General features: G+C 36.0%; 1 protein-coding gene across 1 annotated transcript in view; it reads right to left on the reverse strand.

Moving 5' to 3' along the window:
• Positions 1–23096, reverse strand: part of LOC134527505 (poly [ADP-ribose] polymerase tankyrase-like) — a 269207-nt gene that overhangs the window by 202133 nt on the left and 43978 nt on the right. Inside the window, exon 5 of the mRNA XM_063360229.1 lies at positions 5204–5325. Coding sequence (XP_063216299.1) covers positions 5204–5325 — 122 coding nt within the window. The remainder of the gene's footprint in view (positions 1–5203; positions 5326–23096) is intronic.

Raw genomic sequence — 23096 nt, forward strand, 5'->3', positions numbered from 1 at the left:
AAAAATAAAATGAAACACTTATAACTTTAAAATTAGAATAAATGAAGATTCATCCTTGAAAAATCAAAAAAATTATGAACTTATATCCAAAATAATCAACAATCACTACGTAAATAAATAAACAAAAAATGCTCAACGCTGTCAAATTAAATTCACTTACTACTACTACAGCATGTCGGTGCTGCGAATTCACAAGATTTTACCCATGTACACAGGCCGCTGTGTGTCGCCAGTCTGGCGCAACACATCACTAGCATGTCGGTGACGCAAAATTATAAGTTTAGCCCCTACCAAAAATCATTCAACACGGCTAAAGAAAGTTTCACTTCAAAAATTACCAAATTAAATAATTCACCAACTAGAGTGGACTAGACTTGTACAATGAGAATGTGGTTACATGGCACACAAAAAAATCAAACCTTTGAGTTTCCACAAGCATAGTACTCAACCTAGCTTTAGAGCTCCACTGGCTCAGTGCATATCAGAATCGCAAAATAAAAATGCCATAAAATAACTTGATACTCCGCTCAACCATATCAACTATCAGCTGTACATTAACCTAGCAGACCCAAGTAATAAGACCACAAAATTCTCATCATAATACTGGTTAATCCATATTTAAATATACTTCCTCTCAACCATCTGAGGATAATGAATTATTGAATTTTCTAACTGATTTTTCATATGCTATCATTACATACATTCAACTTGATTCTAGGTGAAATACAAACAAATATTTTTTTCAAGCTTTAATTATGACCCATTAACTCGTGATCGTTCACCGACTCCAATGCATAGCAATTATGGTTTATCACCTTACTCACTCTAAAAGGGCCTTCGTAACAGCTTCTTCGTCACCTTCTCCCATAGTTTGCTGGTTGGTGAAGTACGCCTCAGTGCTAAATTACAACTGGAAATTTTTTGTGTGTGAAGGAGGCTTTCGTTTTCTCCTTACTTCTGCTGTTGCTGTAAACTTTGCACGCATGAATTATTCAATGTCTTCATGAGTAAAAGTCTATTTATTCCACTCTCCTGCATTCTTGTCACACTTTGAAAAGACAATTGGTGGCAACGCCTCAGATCTTGCTTTGCTGCTCCACTGGGTAACTCAGTGAATATGGACGTCGCTTCACCGATCCTGTATAGTTTAAAATTTGGGTCGAGCTCCTGGTCTGGCTGACTAGTTGAGCATCCCCTTGGGTTCCTTGACTTCTTGATGAATATGTCGGAGCAGAAGGGTTCAGAGCTCCTGACGTGAAATACCCTTCTGGGTTTTCTGAGGATGATGATGCTTAATTAAGCCATGAGGTGGGGTTGTTGCTAGTAGTAAAGGTTGAACTGTGTTGCAGCCAGGTACCATTACTAGAGAGATTCATTTGGGGTGGTTGACAATCATCCAAAGAAGAAGATCTGGGTGGCCTTTCGAAGGTGGTCAAGTCTCCCTGTTGTTGAAACCTATGTTGTGCAACATTTCTTCTTCCTTGTTTGTCGGAATTGCTCTCCTCATCCAGTCGCCGCTTACCCCACCATGATGCCTTTGATTTTCTATGTGGTCAACTACATATTAGTGTGTTTTGGGTGATATTGATTGTACTACTGGTCTCCTGTCTGATTTTTTTCCATAAAACCTCCCTTCTTCTTGCCATTTCCATCTATAGGCGTTGATGTTGGCAGTCTTAGGCCCTTGCTGTCGGTGGTTACCTGTCTGGTAAGATGCTGGTTTCTGGGCTGGTTATTGTAGAGTGGCTGATTGTATGTTCACCAGACTCCTGAAATGCTCATCAGCTCTAAACAATCAAAGGAGAGGAGTTGTTCTCTAAATTCTGTGATGCTATTGTAGTTTCTTCCCAACAAGTGCGACTGGTAACAAATTGGTAGTTGCGACAAAATCATCACCTCAAATTCGTCATCACCCATTTGTAAATATAAGTAGCTAGTCTTTTCAAACATGGCTCTTAAATGAGATTCCAGAGATTTGTTCTTTCGTGGTTCGTAATGTTCTGTATAAATTTATGCCCTCAAAATACCCTTGGATTTTTATGTTCCAGTATTGCTGTATGAACGTACACTGGCATGAAGCAAAGTAAGTGATGGTGGCTTGTACTACTTCCCACAAATAAAATGCATGGTGTTTTTTTAAACAAGATCCGAGACATCTGAGTTTGTCTTGCTCAGTGAGGTTAAAAATGTTTGCATATTTATCAAACCTCTTTAAGAATCTGAATGGATTTTCATGTGAAAATGCAGAAAAAATGGGCATCGCCTCAGTCCAAATGTTACAATTCGTTATTTGAAATAAAAAGATTTTCTTACTTTTTAATTCGTGTTTTATTGTCCGAAAGACAAAACAAACGCATCCAATCACTTTCAATGTTTTACTCACTCATTCAACACATATATTCGCCTGTCAAAAAATGCTCGCAGCTCGGGCGATGAAAATTAAATAAAAACAACGTAGATTAAGTTCTTCAGTAACCTTTTACTGGAAATACCCTAAATCTGGGCGGCCTCAAACACGGCTGCACCTAGCGAAAAACCGCGAGCCGCCGAACGCGCCCTCGCCTGGCAGCGATCGACCGACGACTGGTGAACTCAAGCCACAGCTTCCTCCACGCAGGGAGGAGAAGTCATATGACCTCACCGACCAATCACACGCACGCTTTATTCACACTACCAATCACAAGCCAATAGGAAAACAGAACACACATTGAAAACAGTTTTCTATCCATAGAGCTAGGGACTTTACATTTTCCTTCTCTCTCCCACACCGTGAGACAGCAGTTATCATACAGTTCCCACGACCAGTGGTGAATCCCAGCTTATATCACGGTTGGCGGGGAATCACTGTTTCTTTCTCACTCGCACTTACAGGCCTCTTATGACTCTCTCTAATACATCATCCCAGACACAGTCCCTTGTTCTAGAATTATATTGCAACACATTAATGAAAATTAAAAACAGCAATCATAATACAAATTACTTGACAAAATTCAACTACTTAAATATAAAAACCTGAAAAAGTAGGCCAAAACAGGCAAAAATCTAATACAGCGGCTTGTGAATACATAATTACATAAAAAAATAGTAATGATTTAAAATGTATGTTAGAATACAAGATACATTCTTAAAGCATACAGCAAGTGAAATATCAACTCTTAAATACATAAAAAAAGTAAAAAATCATTAGAAAGACTTTTTAAGAAATATTTACATACATAAAAATAGTTTAAAAGAAAAATATTTAGCTAGGAGGGCAGGGTTCTTGCAACGTTACACAATGTCTGGCCGGGTGATGAATCAAGGTGACAGGATCCATTGTTGGTACGTGTGAGGTTACGTTATGGTGAGTAGTCACCTTCGGTGCTGAAAAATTACTTGTCACGTTCTCGCCATCTGTTCGTGACACATCTTGTAAGTTGAGTGCCTGAATGTTTCTCTCCAACTCACTTACCCTCCTGTCAACGGACATGATGCGTTCCTGAAGAACCTGTTGTCTTTCCCTGTTATCATCACCCATTTCAGCTACTTCTTCCCTAATTTCTCGTACCATTTCCTTGATAACCTCACTAGCCATGGTCTCGCACTTTGAGCTTGGACTAGGTTAACTTCAATCGTGTTCACCTTGGTCAATATCTCGTTCATCTGAGTAGTTATCCTCAGTGGACCTTGATTTAAATCTTGCCGAATTATCTCGTTATTCCCGTTACACGCTTTACCAACTTCACAAACCTCATTTCTTACCTGTCACAATTGCATGACGGTCTTAAGTTCGTATTTTATCCTGCACTTTCGCTAACTCTACACTCTGCTCACGAAACTTGTGTTTGACCAATGTTGTGATCCGAGTTTCGTTCTCCTTCAACCTATCATTCAGTGTTTCGAACTTAGTACCTAATGTTTAAAACTGCATCTGTATATGGTCTTGCTGTTTTTCCAACTTGATAGCTAATGTTTTAAACAACATCTGTATACCATTCCTTTGCACTTCCATCTGTGTACTCAGTGCTTGTATATCTCTGCCCTGCACTTCCAGCTTCATTAATACCAACTTGATATATGCATTCAAATCCACAGGTTTATTACCTCCAATTCCAGCGATCTTAACAAGTGGTGTAATCACCTGTGAATTTTTCCGGTACAGGCCTCCGCCGCTCCATCGGTGTAATACCTGGTAATTCCCCATGATTGTACCTCATTGTCCTGTTGTCTATACTATTTGGTTCATTCGACCTGTCACTACATTCCTTAGAGTTCTCTTCCCCCTATTGAATACTGAAACTGTTTGATTTGTCCCACAAGATATATGGTGATTGACCTCCCTTACTCATTTTTCTTAGTTATGTTAAATCACTAATGCATCATAAAAACTATAAACTTCTCTTTTCGTGACCACATTGTGCTACTGTGATTATTCCACTGTAATATCTGTAATCATTACACTGTAATAATTATTGCTTTATTTTATTTAACTGCGGCATAGCTCTTTCGAAAACAGCACAATCACTACTCTCAACCTCTGGGTAAAGTATGCAGACAAACATTTTCTGATTCAAATTTTAACTTTGGAAACCTGCACCAAACTTTCAATATTCTAGCTATAATTGTTTCTTCATTTAATAACAATACATGATGAATATATTCAGTCCCGGAGCCACATCAACATATAAACAAAATGTTGAATACACTTTATTTTATTCAATTCTTCCATTCTTTTAAACTCACCACAGACAAACTGACAGTAAATAGGTATACCATCACACTTTCTCTTTAAAAAAATTAGCATTGAAAAGAATCATAATTTTGTCTATGGGGAATAATCATATATCCAAAATTATAATTTGCAACAAAATTAAATTAAATTTATTCTGCAAATTTACATTATAACTTATAATAATGGAAGACCCATAGTGGCCATGGTATGTCATAGATTTTTAAAACAACAAATAATCTTTGGGATAAAAAAAATGAAGGCTCAAGTGTACATTATTTTTTACTAAAGCATCAATTGATAGCAACAATATTTGACACTAATGTAGCAACATGAAAGTGATACATCTTGCATATTCATATCTTTGATTATATAGTGGTGGACAGCCTTATTTTTGTTTATAAATGAAGCGTTCATGTATTCAACACCCTGTTTAAGAAGCCCTAATTGATAAAGTTTAGTGTAGTTGACTGGAGTAAACGCTAACGATCGTACCAGAGGAGTATCCCCGGTGTATGGGTGTTTGAAATTCACAACGTCTGGAGACAAGTACTTCTTCACCTTGGCGGGGTCAGCCTGCCGCACGGCCTCTAGTAGGCAGTGGCCCTTGAACTCATCTGGAACAACACACAATCACTGCAGTCACCAATTAATAACAACACTTTAAACATAGAAACTAATCTTAATTAATATTATAACAGTTTCCCTACTGAATGAACTGCCACTCATGGGATATTCATTCACATTTATTTAGTGCAATTAGCAATGGACAAATTCCTTTAACTTGCACAACAGTGAATGATGGAACTGTCATGAAGCTGTCATTTCCTTAAAGTATTGTAACCACCTCCACCAATTTAAAATTATATACCATTTTATTTGTTAAGTGTATGTTTGAGCAGTTATTATGGTATTAAGCAAAAATATATTTGTTTTCAGTTATAAAAGTTAGTGATTTGTCAGTACCAGTTCTGGTTCTCAGCAAATTAACCAGCACCAAGAACTGTAAACATAATCCTGGTACCAGTACCAGAGAAAACATAACAGATAACGCTTTCCCTGGTGAAAATACAACAGAATCGCAGGGACTTTCTAACTTCACTTTAAGCTTCATGTGACAAGAGAATGGTTCATAAATCTTTGAAAACTGCAGGTGCCCTTCCCCTCCCTTCCTTCACCAACTTGCTGTAGCCTGCCTATATGGAAAGAAAAACACTGGCAGGAAGTGTCAGAATGTAAACAAAAGTGCCAAGAGATTGTGCCGAGATTCCAACCCTTTTTTATCCCTCTTTTCACTTGCTGACAGAGATATTCATTTCAACTAAAAGTAGACTTATGGAAAATAAAAGAGGCTCAGTATATGTACTTTTAAAATTTATCTTAAAAATAAACTACCATTATTTAAAGTTGTCTAATACTCATTAACTGTAGGTATTACCTAAAACTTTTGCAGCTTTACATAACATATTTAGAGACTCCCGAAAAATCGCTACTCATGAATTTGCGAAAAACAAATACCAAACACCCCTAAACTTTAGGAGATAAAATATTTTTGACTTGTGAATAACTTGTGAATTTCTTTGTAAATGATTTTATTTCTGAATTTTCATAATCTTTTCACGAATATACACAATTTTTTTTTTTAAATTTAATTTTCTCTTAAATCATAAAATAAACAATAACAATAATTAACGCACGAATGCACACTAACAATTTTTTGTGTGTGTGTGTGTGTGTGTGTTTGTGTGTGTGTGTGTGTGTGTGTGTGTGTGTGTTTGTTGTGTGTGTTTGTGTGTGTGTGTGTGTGTGTGTGTGTGTTTGTTGTGTGTGTGTGTGTGTGTGTGTGTGTGTGTATATTATGGTGCTCTATATGGAATTCAGTGTTACAAATCATTGTATACTATAACAAAACTATGATATGTGACACCAAATTATTACCACGGTAGTGGAGTTGCAGTGGGAGGCAGAAATGATATATTTATCTCAGTTTCAGACAACTGGCATTTGAAAAATCAAACATCTCACTTGTTCAGTGTTTTTCATTATCCTTAAGAAAATAATTAATTATTGTTATTAGAACTATAAGTGCACAATTACTTAAAATTTGGAGTCGAGTTTAGTTTTAAGTACTCGACATGAGCCCGATTTCAAAGCTCGAAAAATTTTAGTAGTTAACTGTTTGGTCTAGGGATATAATAAAATATTTAAGAAACATCACTAATACTAACCTGAGTAATCTAGGCTTATATACCTAGTAATTGTGAAGCTCATACAACCCAGTTCAGTGGCAATTGTGATTAACTGATGTGGAAACGATTCAAAGGTGTTCGCTACTACTTAAGCACTTCAGTATGCGAAGCTTATATTCTCCACCGTTGCATTACTATTAACAATGCAGATAATTAAGTTTTGAATTTGCTAGCAATGATGGCTGAATTTACATAATTTTGACCATATTTATTACTTTCAGTTTTGTTTGGACGTATTCACTGTCATTTAGTGCAGTGAATCATAATTTTGTTTACATTAATCTATACTACAAACATAAAAATTATAACTTCTATGCAAGCACTATACCAAAAATTTTATAGAATTCGCTGTAATAACAAGTGTTTCTTAAAAAAGCTTTGAATATTCTTTTCCACATAAAAATTATTTATACCATGTGTTACTGAAAATAAATAAACGTACAAAAAACACATATTTTACCATCGGCCTGGCTGAAAATGATAATGGCGCATGTATACATGAAATGAAAACAAATTAAGGAGGAACCACCATAATTACCGCATAAACACTACAGTATTTATATTTACAAAATATATTTACAGCTATATATTTTGGTGTAGGTTATTTAATTGAATTTTATTACAAAATTAATAAGCAACTAGTACCAATTAATAAAAACATTAAAATAAACTGTTTCAAATTATATTTTGAAGCACAAGGACTAAACTATGTTTATTCAATTGCACTGCAGTTAAAGACCAACCACATTTAGGATGTTAATTTGGGACATAATAATAAAAACAATATTTCACACCAACACTATCATTTTATTGCTTTTTTAAATATTCAAGTTCATTTTCCCTATACAATATATGCCCAGTACAGAATATTCAGGGTGTATGTACAATAATATTGTGCTTGTGCTCAGTGGGTGAAGTAGCAGTGTCCTAACATTTAATTTGTCCAATATACATCTAAAGTTATTTGCCCCTTTCAGAAATGTTCATAATGGCAATTTATTTATAAAGACATGATGACATTTCTCACAAATTTACTTGAAATGTCCTTTCACTTTCCGCTATCAAATGTTCGATTCTGTCTAAACCTAATCACCAGTTAGTTTGTGGCATTACATGTACACACACACTAAACAATAATATAAACATAACAAATTATAAACCTATACATTAATATTTACAACAAAACATATAATTATTGAGTGTATTGTAAACGTCTGTGACGTATTAACATACTTACAGGAAGTTACGGGACAACAGGTGTGTAATATTCCCTGAGCTGGGTGATATTGTAGCAACCTATGACTTGATTAGTTACTCTATCCGAGATTTCATAACAATTGTTTATAATTATTTTCGTGACAACATAAGGTCCTTCGAAAAGTAGAAATAATTTCTTTGTGACAAATCTCCAAAACTGACTGACAGGGTTTGTTCTTTTGAGAACAAGATCTCCACATTTAAAAGTCATGTCTCTCGAGGTTTTCTGTTGATTCTTACGAATCCTCGCCGCCAATGTTAGTTTGGCTTTAACCATTTCTTCCTTCTCCTTTCTTATTTCATTTAATTTCATCTGCTCTTCGTTGGAAACTTCTATTTCATCCATGGCCGTAACCATCCCTCCGCCGATATCCAGTATTACTTTACTTGCGGTAAGGAAATATACTCCTAAAATAATAGGTTTGGCTAACCCTTTGACAATTAATACAGATACATGTTTTTTATTCCCCAAGCCTTCCATCTCTAATAAGGACTGTCTGTTTATAATGGGACTAGCCTTAGAAGTTACACCTAAAATTTTTAAACCGGTTACAGGCATCAGTGGTAATTTGACTCCCGTAGATTCTATAATAGTGACGCAATCTTCCCTGATACACGATATTTCCACGCCACTGTCTAATAATATGGGTGTTTTAACTGCACTCGCTGAAAGTGCATAACATAAAGCTGCTTTGCAATGTTCGGTGCTTTCACCTGGTTTGCTAAGTAGAAACTCTCTTTCATTCTCTTTGAATAATATTGTATTAATTCACTACGTCGCTATACTCGTATTGCTAATGTTAGAGGTAGTGTTAGCCCCTTTCATTGTATCATTAAGGAATGACGTACGGAGCAGTTTTTCGTCATTCCTACTTAGTTTTCCACATTACCGACAAAACCTTTTCTTTGGTTTGGTAACCATGTTGTCTATAAAGTTCTGTTATTCTGAGGTGACGAAAACGCCTGCGTTTCGCCTTGCATTACTTCCGTTTCTCCATTTGCTTATCTCGGCATCCATTTAGTGTAATTACTCTCTTCCCTCAGTGGAATAGAGTAATGTGTGTTTCCTCCTTGTTTCGTATTATAGCTTACACTCGCAAACTCATTATCCCTCTGCGAAGGTACAAAAGTTTGAGCATCGACTCTATATGGGTTATGTGCTGTTCTCGCGGAACCTGTAAATTGATTACCTGCGTGTTCTGAGTGTAATTGTTTGGATGGAAACCAAACTGCCCCTTCCTGATGCAGACTATCTTGTCATTCCGGTTCTCGACTACATTGTGTCTTTTCGTTTTGATTTACATTTTTTCGTCGGTTCCAGTAATTGTTATAACGCCGATGACCTAGATAATTATTATTGTTCCAGTTATCATTAGAGTATTCAACGTGTAACGAATTAACTTGCGGTGGTTTATGTCCGTGGTTCTGGCCGTCTTTCCTATTTCTCCAATTGTGATGTAACGGTGTCGACTGACTCGCGTTCTTACGTTCGCTAAATTCTTTTTGTTTGTGTGAGCGATCTAGTTTTACCAGTCGATCGTAGGTTAACAGTTGTTCTTTAAAATCAACTATTCCGTTATACTGACGTCCTGTTAATTGCAACTGATATTTTAACGGTAAATGGGATAATATCATGGCAATGAATTCCTCATACTCCATATTACAATCTAAATACCTGGTTCGTCCATACATGTAACTGAAATGGGATTCTAAATTTTGAAATTTCTTGTTTTCAACATTTCTACGAGTGTAGTTGAATTCTGAGATTACTTTGAATCCTGGTATTCCAAAATTGTTGCAAGAATAAATTCTCGAAACTACTAAAATTGGTGACGGTGTCTCGGAGTAATTCCCACCAAAAATACGACTAACACATTTCAATTTCTCTTCGTCCGAAAGATTAAATACCCTACAATACTCTTCAAATTGTTTCAAAAATCTTTTAGGATTTTCTGTACTCTTTACAATATAAGTTGGCACATTATCTAACCATTTTCTGGCAGGGTGGTGCAATGTTAAAATAGGGTCAGTGGTCACTGGTAAAATATTTCTATTTGAGGTGTTTTGTACAAGATTAATATCCGTAGAACTAGCTACACTAATGGATTCCTTGTTGCTAATATGTAGTTCATTCGTGTGCTGTCTCATTTCCTTTTTCACATCACTTATTCTAAGTTCTACCCTATTTAGTTTACCTTCCAGATTATTTTGCAACTGATCTAGTTCCTTTCGGACTATCACATCTGTATTTTCCTTACATTTATTTTGATGCTCGTGTAAAGTTTCATTAATGTTATCTAGTATGCGAGGTATGGCATTTTCTACTGTCTCTAATCGTGTTCCCACTACAGAAAAGTTTTGTTCCATTTGCTGTTGTGTTTGTGTTACTTCGGCTCGAATCTGATCGGTTTCTGCTGCAATCTTATTCAAAGCAGTATTTAAAATTTTGGCAATATTATCTAACCTATTACTCTGTTCTTGTTCTCTCCGTTCGCACTCTTGTTTCTCACGTTCGCGTTCCTGTTTTTCACATTCGCGTTCTTGTTTCTCTTTGATTTTCTCGTGCTGCAAGAATTTGAAAAATTGCTCTATGGTAGCGGTTTGAGATTCTTTTACCGCGGATGCTATCTCTTCCTCCTGTCGCGGCTGATCATCATTCGATGTATTCACATCGCTAGGAATTCCTGAACTAGTGCCCGCTTCCATTTCTTCGGTCACTAACCTCTCTTCGTCAGCTACGTCTGAACCAGATCTGCTACCGATATTATCCTTATTTCCTCTGAGGAAGTATGGTGTCCTATTTTCTTCTGCCAACATAGTGTTAACTGCAAGTTTACCGTTACTCGAGCTTCACTGTTGGGCGCAAAACTGTGGAGTCAGCTAGTGTCTGAAATGAAATTATCTAATTTATTTAATAATTCCCTCAATTCTAGCCGAACTCTCCCAGTATCAAGAATTGTGTTACGATACTTGAGTGTAAAAGTCAAGGTAACGTGTTTCAAAAGTACGTTAAATAATAATATTGTAACTTTAGACCTTGGAATATAGTGTAAACAAAATCCAAATGTACTGTCTATATTCATGTGTAGTGTGTGTTATGACGGTGACAATACACTTTGACATATATAAAACAACACGTAACAAGAAGATTACCTTAAACTACCTTATTCTAAGCTACAGATGGAATTTGATATGACTATCAACTTCAAGCATTCAAAAATTCTATTAACACTTGAGTGAGTTGTTTTCACTATCAAAAGTTAAATATTTAAGTGTAATTTAAAGTATTTCGTACAATTAAAGTCACACATTGAAATGAAAGGTAAAATTAGTAAGTTATCAATTATTAACTAAAAATCAGTCCTGTAGAGCGTGGACCACTGGGTACGTTCAAGCAGTACTTGTCAGAAAAAGATAATAACACATTATTATACTACCAAATTACATCTGTACTGAGTTATACTATTATGATCGGGATCGCGATTCCGGAATTTGATTCTAAATCTAAAGATGAACAAGTTAAGAATGTATTCTTTACAGAGGATATCCATTATAATATTACAGAGTCTAGATTGGTCCAAACAATGTTTGTTTTGCTTAAACTGAAATTAGTACGGGGACTTCTATACGGTGAGTCTTCGGTTGATGGGGTAAGAAACCAAACCTTGATGCAGGATACCCACGAGACATGTAATCTCTCGCAGACTCCTTGGTTCAACACGTCAAGGACTGTGGTAGTTGTGCAGCTCCTCCGTCCTCCGTCCTCTAGCACCGTAACACCTCCGTCCTTCCGGATATGGGATGCGACAGGACTGGACTGCGCGACGCTCATCCTTCCTGGGCTCGAACTGTGACTTCTCATTTCGACAGGATTCTTCTTTCTTCATATTACAAATGGTATTCGATCTTCATAGTAGTCATAGAATATCAAATGAACTTGGCGGTCTCTTGAATACGGATTAACTACGATTTCTCTTCTTAGAAATAATTATTTAAAATCTTGATATTTGAATATAATCTTCCATTGATTAAATATCGTTATTCTCTTACAAACTCAACTACTATTTGCAGTAGCGGTTTTTCCAATCTTCGATTAATGTATTAAATGATATATCAATTAAAAATGTGTTGCGTTTTAGCTGTTGTTTTGATTAAATCTCCATTCGTTCTAAAAGAATATTTTTCCGTCACTAATAAACAATTTCCTTTATTTGTTTTTAAAAAAAAAAGATAATAAAATTACTAACAACTTCTGACGTATTCATCTTTAAATTAATCGTTAATTCCAAATACTACTGCTATACTAACTTTGACAAATTTTAAAATAAAATAAACATAGAGTAATACATACACAAACAATAACGAAAGAAATTTACAGTCTGGGTTGATCAGAGAGTCCAAATAAACATAAGAAACTAAATATAAAGAAACTAAATAAATATTACATGAAATTAAATATTTACTTTCTATAAAGCGTAAATATTGCCTTTATAACAGTAACTATTGTGGTAGTTATTGTGCTTCTGCAGTAACTATGGTGTTTCTACAGTAACTGTAGTGTGCGGAGCGGCCAGCCAGCTCAAAACCTGGCAACGCGGTCTGGTCTGTCGCGTTCGTAACATTGCCCCCTCCTTAAACCTGTTCGTTCCGAATAGGTAACACATCTCCTTCTGGGTGCCCCCATGCTACTCGAAGTTTAGGGCGCCTGCATTTCCTCCATCGCGGGCTGTACTGCCTCACCAGATATCCCTCTCTCGCAGTAGATGTAGCCTCTCTCGTTACCTGGTGACATTTCTGCGTCACAGATACAGCATGTCGTTCAGCCAGCTGCCCGAGCCAGGCCGACCTTTGTCTTGGACGGGCCTGATACTCTTGAGTGTATTGCTTGTTTCTACCCTTTTCCTCTATATCCCATTTCTCGCAGCTAATTGTTCACGCAGCATTTCTTCCTGGCTCATCTTCGTCTCTTCTTGGTTCCTCATTCCCTCTTGGTTCTTCTGAATCTCATTAGGACTGCACTTAGTTTGTCCTTGTACCATCTTCATGACTCCTTATGTTCTCATTGTCTCTTCTCGGTCTTTCTTCACATGTTCTTAGTCTTACTTCATCTCTTCTTTGCATTTTCCCATTTCTTTTTGACTCATGCTCATAATTTCTCGGCTTTTCTTCAGCTTTTCTTTGCATTTTCCCTAGGGATGGGGCGAATCCTGATTTCCTCGAATCCGAATCCTAACTCAAATCCTAGACTGGATTTGCCGAATCTCGAACCCAAACCCGAATCTTTTAACAGATGATATCCACATAAATAATGTAAGTGAGATGTATTCTGCTTGCACTAAAAGTCCCTTGACTTTATTACATGTAGTTTGGAACATTTCTGGTATAAGTGTATACAAAGACAATAAAATTTTTCTTGAGAAATTTCAGTTTTAGTACAGATTAGAGGTTAGGATTTTTTCTATAAATAACTAGAGGTCTGCGAGCCTAAGAATTTTACTTCGAGCCGAGCTCGAGCTTTTGTGGTACAGTTACACTTTTGGGAAATTATTTTTATCTTAAACTTAGTATAATGTTTGAATAAAGTATTAAAATGAAGTGGGCTTATTAATTTTGGGTAACTATTAACAGAGTGTGTTTACATTTTGCACTGCTAGAAAAAAATAACATTTTTTTTCCATTGAATCTTACCTGTTTCCATTGGTTCATTAGTAACTGATATCATCCAACTAACATAACCAAGTATATGTTTGTGTAAATGTAACATCTTTGGAAACATTTCATCCTTGTCACTTTTTCTGGAGTCCTTACTGAGCTTCAACAAACTTAGCACCAAAAATCATGTTGTTTGAAAAGTACATTCACATTGTTTCAACATTTCCACTTTTCCTGCAATAATTCTGAGAGAGATTGTCACAGAGTATTAAATTCTGTTCTTTAATCTATCATGCAGAACAATAATTCGTTCTGCACGTTCAGGAGTTAAATTAGCTCTACGATTGGAGATGAGATAGTGTTTCCAGCAGAAGAGAAGCATCTCTCGCTGGCAACCTGCGTGGCTGGAATGCTTTAGTAAAATTGCTTAAGAGCGTTCATCAGAGCAGCAAGTTCTCAGCTCGCGCCTGGCGTCTGCATTTGGGTGTGTGTGTGTGTGTGACCGCGAAGAGAGCAAAAGGAGGAGACAAAAAAGTGTCAGTTATCGCTCTCGTACTGTCTTCTCCACACTATTCACGAGGTGTTATCTTTCTTCCCCCCACATTGCGGGCCCCTTGTCAAGATAAACCCTTCCCAAGACCACGGACGCACAATAACCGATGTGAGCCACAGCCACAGTGCTACGCATACGTATATATGTACACTCCAGCGATTCACTCATCCTATTTGGTGTGGTTTCATATTAATATATTATAATCTCAAAAGTAAAAATGGTGTTATAGTACATACCGCACTTTAACTTGAATACATTTTGAAATAGATGTAATGCGAAACAAGGAACTATGATAGAAAATGTTCCAAATTAGTTAATAATTTCTATAAGTGCAAATATTAATTTTTGACGTAACAACGTCTAATAAATCTATGAACGCCGGCTGCACGCACGAAAAAGGATGACTCATCCCGTTACGCTCATTGTACCTTTGCGCCGCATCTATCTCTCTTCCACTAGATTGGCCTATGAATCTACTATTATATTAAATAGGTTAAGGCGGGCTTTTCAAAAGTAGCTTTTAAATTTAGTACTTTAACTAAACTATTTTTTATTAATTAATTAATCATTAGATTTTAAATTTAGTACTTTAATTAAACTATTTTTGACGTGACAACGTCTAATAAATCGATGAACTCCGGCTGCACGCACGAAAAAGTGTCCCGTTACGCACATAGTTCCGTTAAGCTGTGTCCCATTACGCTCATTGTTCCGTTACGCTGTGTCCCGTTACATCATTGTTCCGTTACGCTGTGTTCCTTTACGCTGTCAGCGAGTGCAGTAATAATAGGTTATGTTACAATTGACTAAAAAATTATGGTGATTCATATAATTGATGATAGATATTTGATTACAGTTTATTTATATGAAAACTTGTTCATAATTATATTTAAACTTTATAGCTAAACGCCAGTTTTTAAAATTAATTACAACTGTTTCGTCGACTGATTATAAAGTGAAGTGAAAAGTTAATGTGGTTTTCATTGCTTATAAGAACAACAATTTCGGCAATAAAGGTTAATTATTCTTGCATTTTAAAAATCTGATTACTAGTATAATTTCAAGTGTTTATTCTTTTAATGTTAAAATAAAAATAATTCATTTTTATTCATAAAGCATGCAATCATTTCATCAATGTTTTGTTATGACGTCACGTTAAACTATCGTCCGTAAACAGACTATGCAGACAACCAATTTTTTATTAATTAATTAATTTTTTGACGTGACAACGTCTAATAAATCGATGAACGCCGGCTGCACGCACGAAAAAGGATGACTCGTTGTCCCGTTACGCTCATTATCCCGTTACATTCATTGTACGCTTGTGCCGCACATATCTTCCACTCGTTTGGCCTATGAATCTACTATTATATTAAATATGTTAAGGTGGGCTTTTCAAAGGTAGATTTAAAATTTAGTACTTTAACTAAACTATTTTTTATTAATTATTTTTTTTAGTTATTTTAATTTTTTCCTTTTTTCCATTTTTCCAAAATAAAGAGCAATAAACAAAAAGAAACATAAAAGAGAATTTTAAAAATATTTAGAAATTTTAATATCAAGTTGAACCGCCTAACCGACGTGCAAGGGAATATACTATTTTATGGAGCCAATTGAACATTCCAATTAAACAATCACTTTCATTCAAAAAGTTATAGTTAAAATAATATATTCGTTAAAGTAATAAACATATTTGAATTAATGAGTGCAAATAAAAGTAAATTGATCAATTAAATTGTTGTTTTCATTTCACTCCTTCTTTGTATCCATACAAAATAGTGATAATTCAATAAAAATGATTCAATTTTATTCATAAAGTATGCAATCATTTCATCAATGTATTGTTATGACGTCACGTTAAACTATCGTACGTAAACCGACTTTACAGACAACCAATTTTTTTTTATGATCTTTAAATACTACGGACAAAATACGATAATCTAAACTTCCTCGTCTAAAGTCAGACCTTATTCTCCATCTGTATATTTCTCTAATCTCTGGATGTGACACTGAATTTAACATGAAGTACATGTCGCCAAATTACAAGGTTCAGTTTCCTCTATGAGAAACAATGTAAAATCAAAGTCGGAGATATTAACATTCCAAATTAGTTTAAATTCATTTAATTTGCTTTATCTGGGATTATACAATCCAACTCTAGACTAGCCTAATCAATTACAGAGAACTCAAAGTTAAATAAAACAAAATATAGCTTGCACGGGCTTGTCAGTTAGGGTAAAGCTCTTTACGATAAACTTTTCTACATTGATGATAGTTATAGAAAATTACTTCACAATAATTGGTGCAGCAAATTGAAAATTATAATATTGATATTACGAAAATTAATCAGGAATAAATCTACAGAGCAACACGTCGTTTGGAGTACCTACTAATATTTCAAAGCACTTCACATACATATTTACACTGTCAATTAACAGTAACTTCATACCACTTTAATCCTTCTGTAGTTCCAAACATAAGTCAAATTATATCGTGGAGTTATTCGTCCAACCATAACATATAGTCATGACACTCCATAAATGTCTTCATTGTCACGGCGTTTGTTGGTAGGTAGCAGTAGAAATAACCAGTAGATCCTTAGACATCAACTCTATATTCGGAGTTTGACTATCATGATGTATACCCAGGTTCTTCAAGGTATTATGAAATTTGAATTATGGGGCTCTTGATTTAGTTATCCCTCGCCCTGAAGTTCGTGGTCCAGCATAATAGTCGAAGCAAGATATTTCGCAGGACAGTTATAGGTCCGTAGTTTTCACTCTAAGATACACGCTGAAGTCGCCAACAGTTCTTTTTTCAATCTTCGTAGTAGCTTAGTTCACATTTTATACGATCAAATATATATGGATCATAATTTTAATCAATTATAAATTATAATCACCGTACATAATACAGTCTTACTGTATAAATTATAAATGATGTATTTGCTTCTTTCAAAAAAGAACCAATTTTTTTGCGTTTTCAACAAAAAATATTGTTTCTCATATATAAATTAGTAATACCCAATTTCAACCACAAGTACAAATAAAAAATATGTAGTGTTGATAGCAACACAGTTCGCATTTCGTAAACAAAATGGCATTTAGTATGGAACTAAATGTCACTTGTAATACGCGTCCACCCACGCACACAATTTTTATCCATTATATAATTATTGCGTTAGTAACGAGCAATAGTCATTCCTGTGAACTACCTCGACCTCGATTTCTCTTTCTCAGTTACTTCCACAACGATCACCAACAGAAGGACAATGAAAAACAAAAATTACATAAACTACAGCAACACAGAGATTGTTCTTGGTTTTCCTGTTGTATAGCACAGACATTTTATCCTATGAAAACATTTTTAATTTACATAATTGCATGATTAAGTACCAGTACATAAGTTACAGTGGTTTTATTTTTATCAATGTAGGCTAACAAGAACACACGGCAAGGAACACTGGTCAAGATACATTAACACAATCACATATACAACATATACACAATATAAAAACTACGTGAACATAAATAAGATACAGTCGTGTACATTTAGAGTTGATATAGTCCTACAAAATACAAAAAAAAATTAATAAGGAATAATGTGTTCCAGGATTTGAATGTAAAAGTTATTGTTCACATATTTGTCCAGTTAAAATTTAAATATTTTCTGGAACTCAAAAGTTACATAATTGCAATTGAACTAATTTCTGAACACAGGTTTTAATGCAAATGACCTTCTCAATTGTTGGTTTGAAATTAACTTCAGACTATAAAATACTTTAATGGTGTGAAGTTTTAAGCAAAATGTATTAATTCAAGCAATCAAAAAAATTAATCTGTATTGGCGAGGCAACTTCACAGGTTGAATAAATCAACTCTATACATATAATCAAGTAGAAAATTTAGTTATTATCAATTTAATTACATTGACAATAAAATCCATAAAAACGAATGTCGAGTTTAACATATAATTAATTTAGATAATCTATATAATTATTTTGACACGAACCATTATGAATCAGAGGACCTTTAAAAGAAATGACATAAATTTAGTTATAATGGTAAAACAATCTTTTACCATTAAACTGTTGAACTCTCGAAATGGTTTTACAAAAAAATACTTTGTGGAATAAGTTTTTGGATATTCGTTGATAATGAAGCGTCAACTTGTAGCAACAATCATTTAAAAATAATTAATTCGTGCAGAAATATGATGTAATTGACATAAATAATTAAGTACTTAATTTTTTTTTACACTAGTAGCACCACCAAAATCATCAACACTATCTATGAATTGGAATTTTCGAAGTGCTAACAAGTACGATATAGCTGTTTAGTACTTGGTCACCAAGTTATGGTGCTACATCTAAACACATTCGTATGTATTCATTGGAGGATTGAAACTCTCTGTACACCCATACAGCCATAATTTAGACAACAATTTAGTCTAACAACCAGTCATCGTGTGGCTTATCACTGCATTCAAAATTGCAATTAACTTTGAATAAACTTACTTACAACTTAATTAAGCTTATTTTCTTATATATTTATCCTTTAAAACACATTAAATTATCAGAGTTAGTAAAATAGAACATTTAAAAATTTACAACAAAAAAATCTTTCTTTTGGTTATTTACGAGGGTGGTAATACTTCCTCGTAATCTGAGCTTACGCAGCAATGCCGCGGCGTGCCGGGTCAGGAAGCAATCTTTCTTCGTCTCCTCTTTGACGCTTCTTCGCATTCCAAGATAGGAACCGCGAGTATCTCTTGTTCCATTCTCACACAGACACGGCAGTCCGGCGCGCCCAGCAGTATGCTATAAACGCGTGCAGTGCCTTCGGTTTAGGAAGATTAATCGAAATTTGTCGCGGTGACAATGGGGGACAAAGCGACAAAGTTTCTGGCGAGGAACTACAATTTTTGCCTATTAAAACAGAATGGAGATTTGCCTATATTTCTTGGCTACAACACCGTTTGAAAATGGCTAAAAATGGCAATTACAGTATGCTTTTAAAGCAACTTTCAATTGATATTTTTAAAATGTTATGCATTTAAAATGTTCATTAATATTTAAATTCTTTTAATGCGTCAACAGAAATGCTAAACGTGTAAAAGTATAGTAGTAATCTTCCGAATCCTGGATGACTGTATTAGAAAGTTTAACTCCATCTGATGCACGCTCTTAACCTCAAAATTAGTGTCATAAATATCTGTAACTGGTCATTAAAGTTTAATCAATTGAAAGTAATAAAAATAAAAGCATTTTACTTAATTCAATTTACACTTGCAAAAAAAAACATACACACAATAAACCTACATGGAAATTAAAGTCTTTTTCAATATCCTGAAGTCTGAAATATGTTTACTCATGTCATCAAATGTAGAGCTGTACTGAAGAAGCCGATTTTGCCAATATTTAGTTGAATCAGCATTTCTGCCGACTTCCGATACAGTACGCTTGTTAATTTTCGGCCGATATTACTGAAAAACGAAAGAGACTGCCATAACCTAAAAATCCACGAGTACCATTTATACTTTTCGTAGTAGTACTGCATTCTTTCAGATAGCATTATTTCTTAGCAACATGTGCCAACCGTACATATCAAAGTTTAACATCCTTTTTTTTTTCAACAATGTTCTTTAATTTAATATGTCATAAATAAATAATACATTACTATCACGGTAAATATACATCTCGGTTGTAACGGTAACTATAGTGCAAATATGGTAGCTATCATGCTTCTGTAGTAATTATGGTATTCTACAAAGAATCTTGTTCTTTTTATGGTAATTATCTTAAAATAACTATTGGGTTTGTACTGTAGTTATGGTACATCATCCATATTTCTTCGTATGTTGTTGTTCATTTGTTTTTTCTTCATATTTACGTGCGCCATTATTTGAGACAAGAAGTTTCAGAAAAATTTTTAACTGACTTTATATCACACATTTAACGGCGTAAATGATGAACCTTGGGCAATTTAAACGCTTTATACGTAAAAACCTACCATGCGGGACCTCGTAAGCGAGTTTTACTGTATTATTTTTTCCGTAAATAGTAAAAAACCAAATCCTTTGACGAATCCTATATCAGACCCGCCGAAGCTTCGAATCCCTAGGATTCGGCGGATTCGGCGGATATTGGATTCGGTCGCCCCATCCCTAATTTTCCCCTCTCTCTTTGGTTTATCTTCATTTCTTCTTGTTCAATATTATTCACTTCGTGACTCATCTTCATCACTTCTGTGCTCTTCTTCAGCTTTTCTTGGATCTTCATTTCCTGGCTGTTATTTACTCCTTGGCAGTTCTCTTCTTTGCTGCTATTCTCCTATTGGCTGTTCTCTTCTATGCTATTCTCCTCTTGGCTTATATCTTCACTTCATCAGTATTGAGTATCATGGATTTCTCCAACTCTTGTGAATTCTTCATTTCATTCTTCCTATCTATTTGGTTGCATTTACTCTTCATGGCAATACTAGCCTCTTCTTGGTGGTCCATTATTTCACTATTAATTTGATTCTCAATGGCCTCTTGGTTACTCTTCATCTCTTCCTGATGAGATGCGCGCGCTTAACTCTCGCCGAAATTTCCCTGCCCTGGTGGAGGAAGTATAAACTTGATATTAATAATTAAAAAGAAAAGATAAACGTGGCATAAATAATCATATGTACATACATATATATTCAATCCTATGTATTAAAAAGTATTTAAACTTGCTTTCACAACTTAATTATATACTTTTATAAAATATAAATATAGTTGGTAGATCGCCGGTCACAAGATGGCGTCACAATGTACATGATCAGCTGTGGCGAAAGAAAAATATTCATTTGTGTACATAACTCGTCCATATTTACTATTATATCCCGGTGTAAATAAATATGTGTGGTTATAGCAACGTAAAAAATAAAGGGTGAAGATGGTTTGTTGTTTTAATGAATTATTCTATTGTTGGTCGCTTTGTTTATAACCTACGACGTCGCACAGATTCCTCGCCGCATATTACGTGAGTAGGTCTATTGCCGAAATACCTTTTTCCCTGAATTACTTCTGAGCTTATTAAAACTCGTTTTGGGTTTAATTATAACGTAAAGTAACGTGATATTTAATATAGAGAGGGTGGGCAAGCGTCAATTTCCCCCCTAGTGGCGAGCGTTACTTTACGGGAGAAGAAGCTAGGACGTCTTGGAGGAACTATTTACACATAGATAACTGTCAGTGTCTGTAGTGTACGAGTCTCTCGGTTATCACTTCGTATATATCTTCTTCAGCTTTCCGTAAGTCGTGATTGGTGTCAGCTGCTGTTGGACTCCGGGGAACGCCTATTGGGACAGCTGCCGGTGGTTTCCTGGGAACGCCTATTGGGACAGCTGCCGGTGATTGCAGGATTTGGCCATTGGTAAGGCCGTCGGTTTGGTGGCCGCCAAAACGTCTCTCAGTACCGTCCTGGTAGGTCCTTGGAGTATCCTTTGCAGGTCCGCCACGGCATCTGGCGTCGCTGTGGAGGCTGGTAGAGGCCTAGTTGGGGTTTGACTGGCCGCTGCTGTATGAGCTCCGTTGTTTTTGGGTGCTGTACTGTGTTGATTTGCTCGGAGTTCAGGGGTTGCTTTAAGGCAAACGGTTGCTCTGGAACAGTTGGTTGTCCTTTCCCTGGGAGATGTTCTGGATCCTTGCCCTTGGAGTGGTTGGTCCAGCCCTGGTTATCCTGGAACTGGGTTAGTTGAACCTCCCTTGGAGTGGTTAAGAGCGGGTTTCTGTTCGGGGTCTCCTGTGCTTTCCATGGGTTTGTGGTAGGCATTGCGCCTTCTGGCTGGAAAGCCATTGGAGGATAAGTTTCATTTTTGTTACAGGGGGCAAGATAATGTGTTTATAACTTGCTTTTCCCGTGGTGACTTGCCGGTTTTTATTGTCAGCTACTGAGCTCGGACAACCTTCATCTTCCTGATTTTCCATTGCTGGGGTGAGGATACCTCTTCTTCTTATTTGTGTGGGAGGAGGACTGGGAGCCTCCATCGGTATAGTGGTTGATGGTGCTGGCTTGAGCTGGTTACGAGATATTTTCCGTATTTTCCCATGTGGGTCCTCTATCCAGTAGACATTTCCTTGTCGCTGGAGGACTTGGTAGGGTCCTTCCCACTTTGGTGCAAATCCGGCACAAAATTGGTTAGGCTTATTGCTTAGTGGATGGGTCTCTGCTAGTACCATTTGTCTTTCGGCAAGCGCGTGATTGGGCATATTCTTCGGTGTAGAATGCTTGCGGGCTAGGTACCCTACTCTGGTGGCAGCTCGTAGACGGATCTCTTCGGCTGAAGGACGGTATGTGGGGTTGGAACTCCATTTCCAATCTCCAGGTCGCTGGATCTGTCGTCCCAAGTTTAATTCACTGGGGCTGGTTCCGATCGCTTCATTGTGTCTACGCCGCAGTGTGAAGAGGATTTTTCCCAGGTAGCGATCCCAGTGGCGATGATTGCCCGCGGTACGGTTCCTGATTATGGCACTCTGTAGGGTTTGCCTGGGGATGGTAAACTGAAGTGGCCCAGGTTTCTATTTCCCATTTGGCGCGAGTGTCGGCCCATAGTATGCTAGTGAATTGCACCCCATTGTCTGTAAGTATGCTTTTGGGGTATACCCATCGAGGGAACACTTCATCTTGGAGTTTTTTTAAGATAGAAAA

The sequence above is a fragment of the Bacillus rossius genome, chromosome 1 (assembly GCF_032445375.1).
Source record: "Bacillus rossius redtenbacheri isolate Brsri chromosome 1, Brsri_v3, whole genome shotgun sequence".
Classification (NCBI taxonomy): domain Eukaryota; kingdom Metazoa; phylum Arthropoda; class Insecta; order Phasmatodea; family Bacillidae; genus Bacillus; species Bacillus rossius.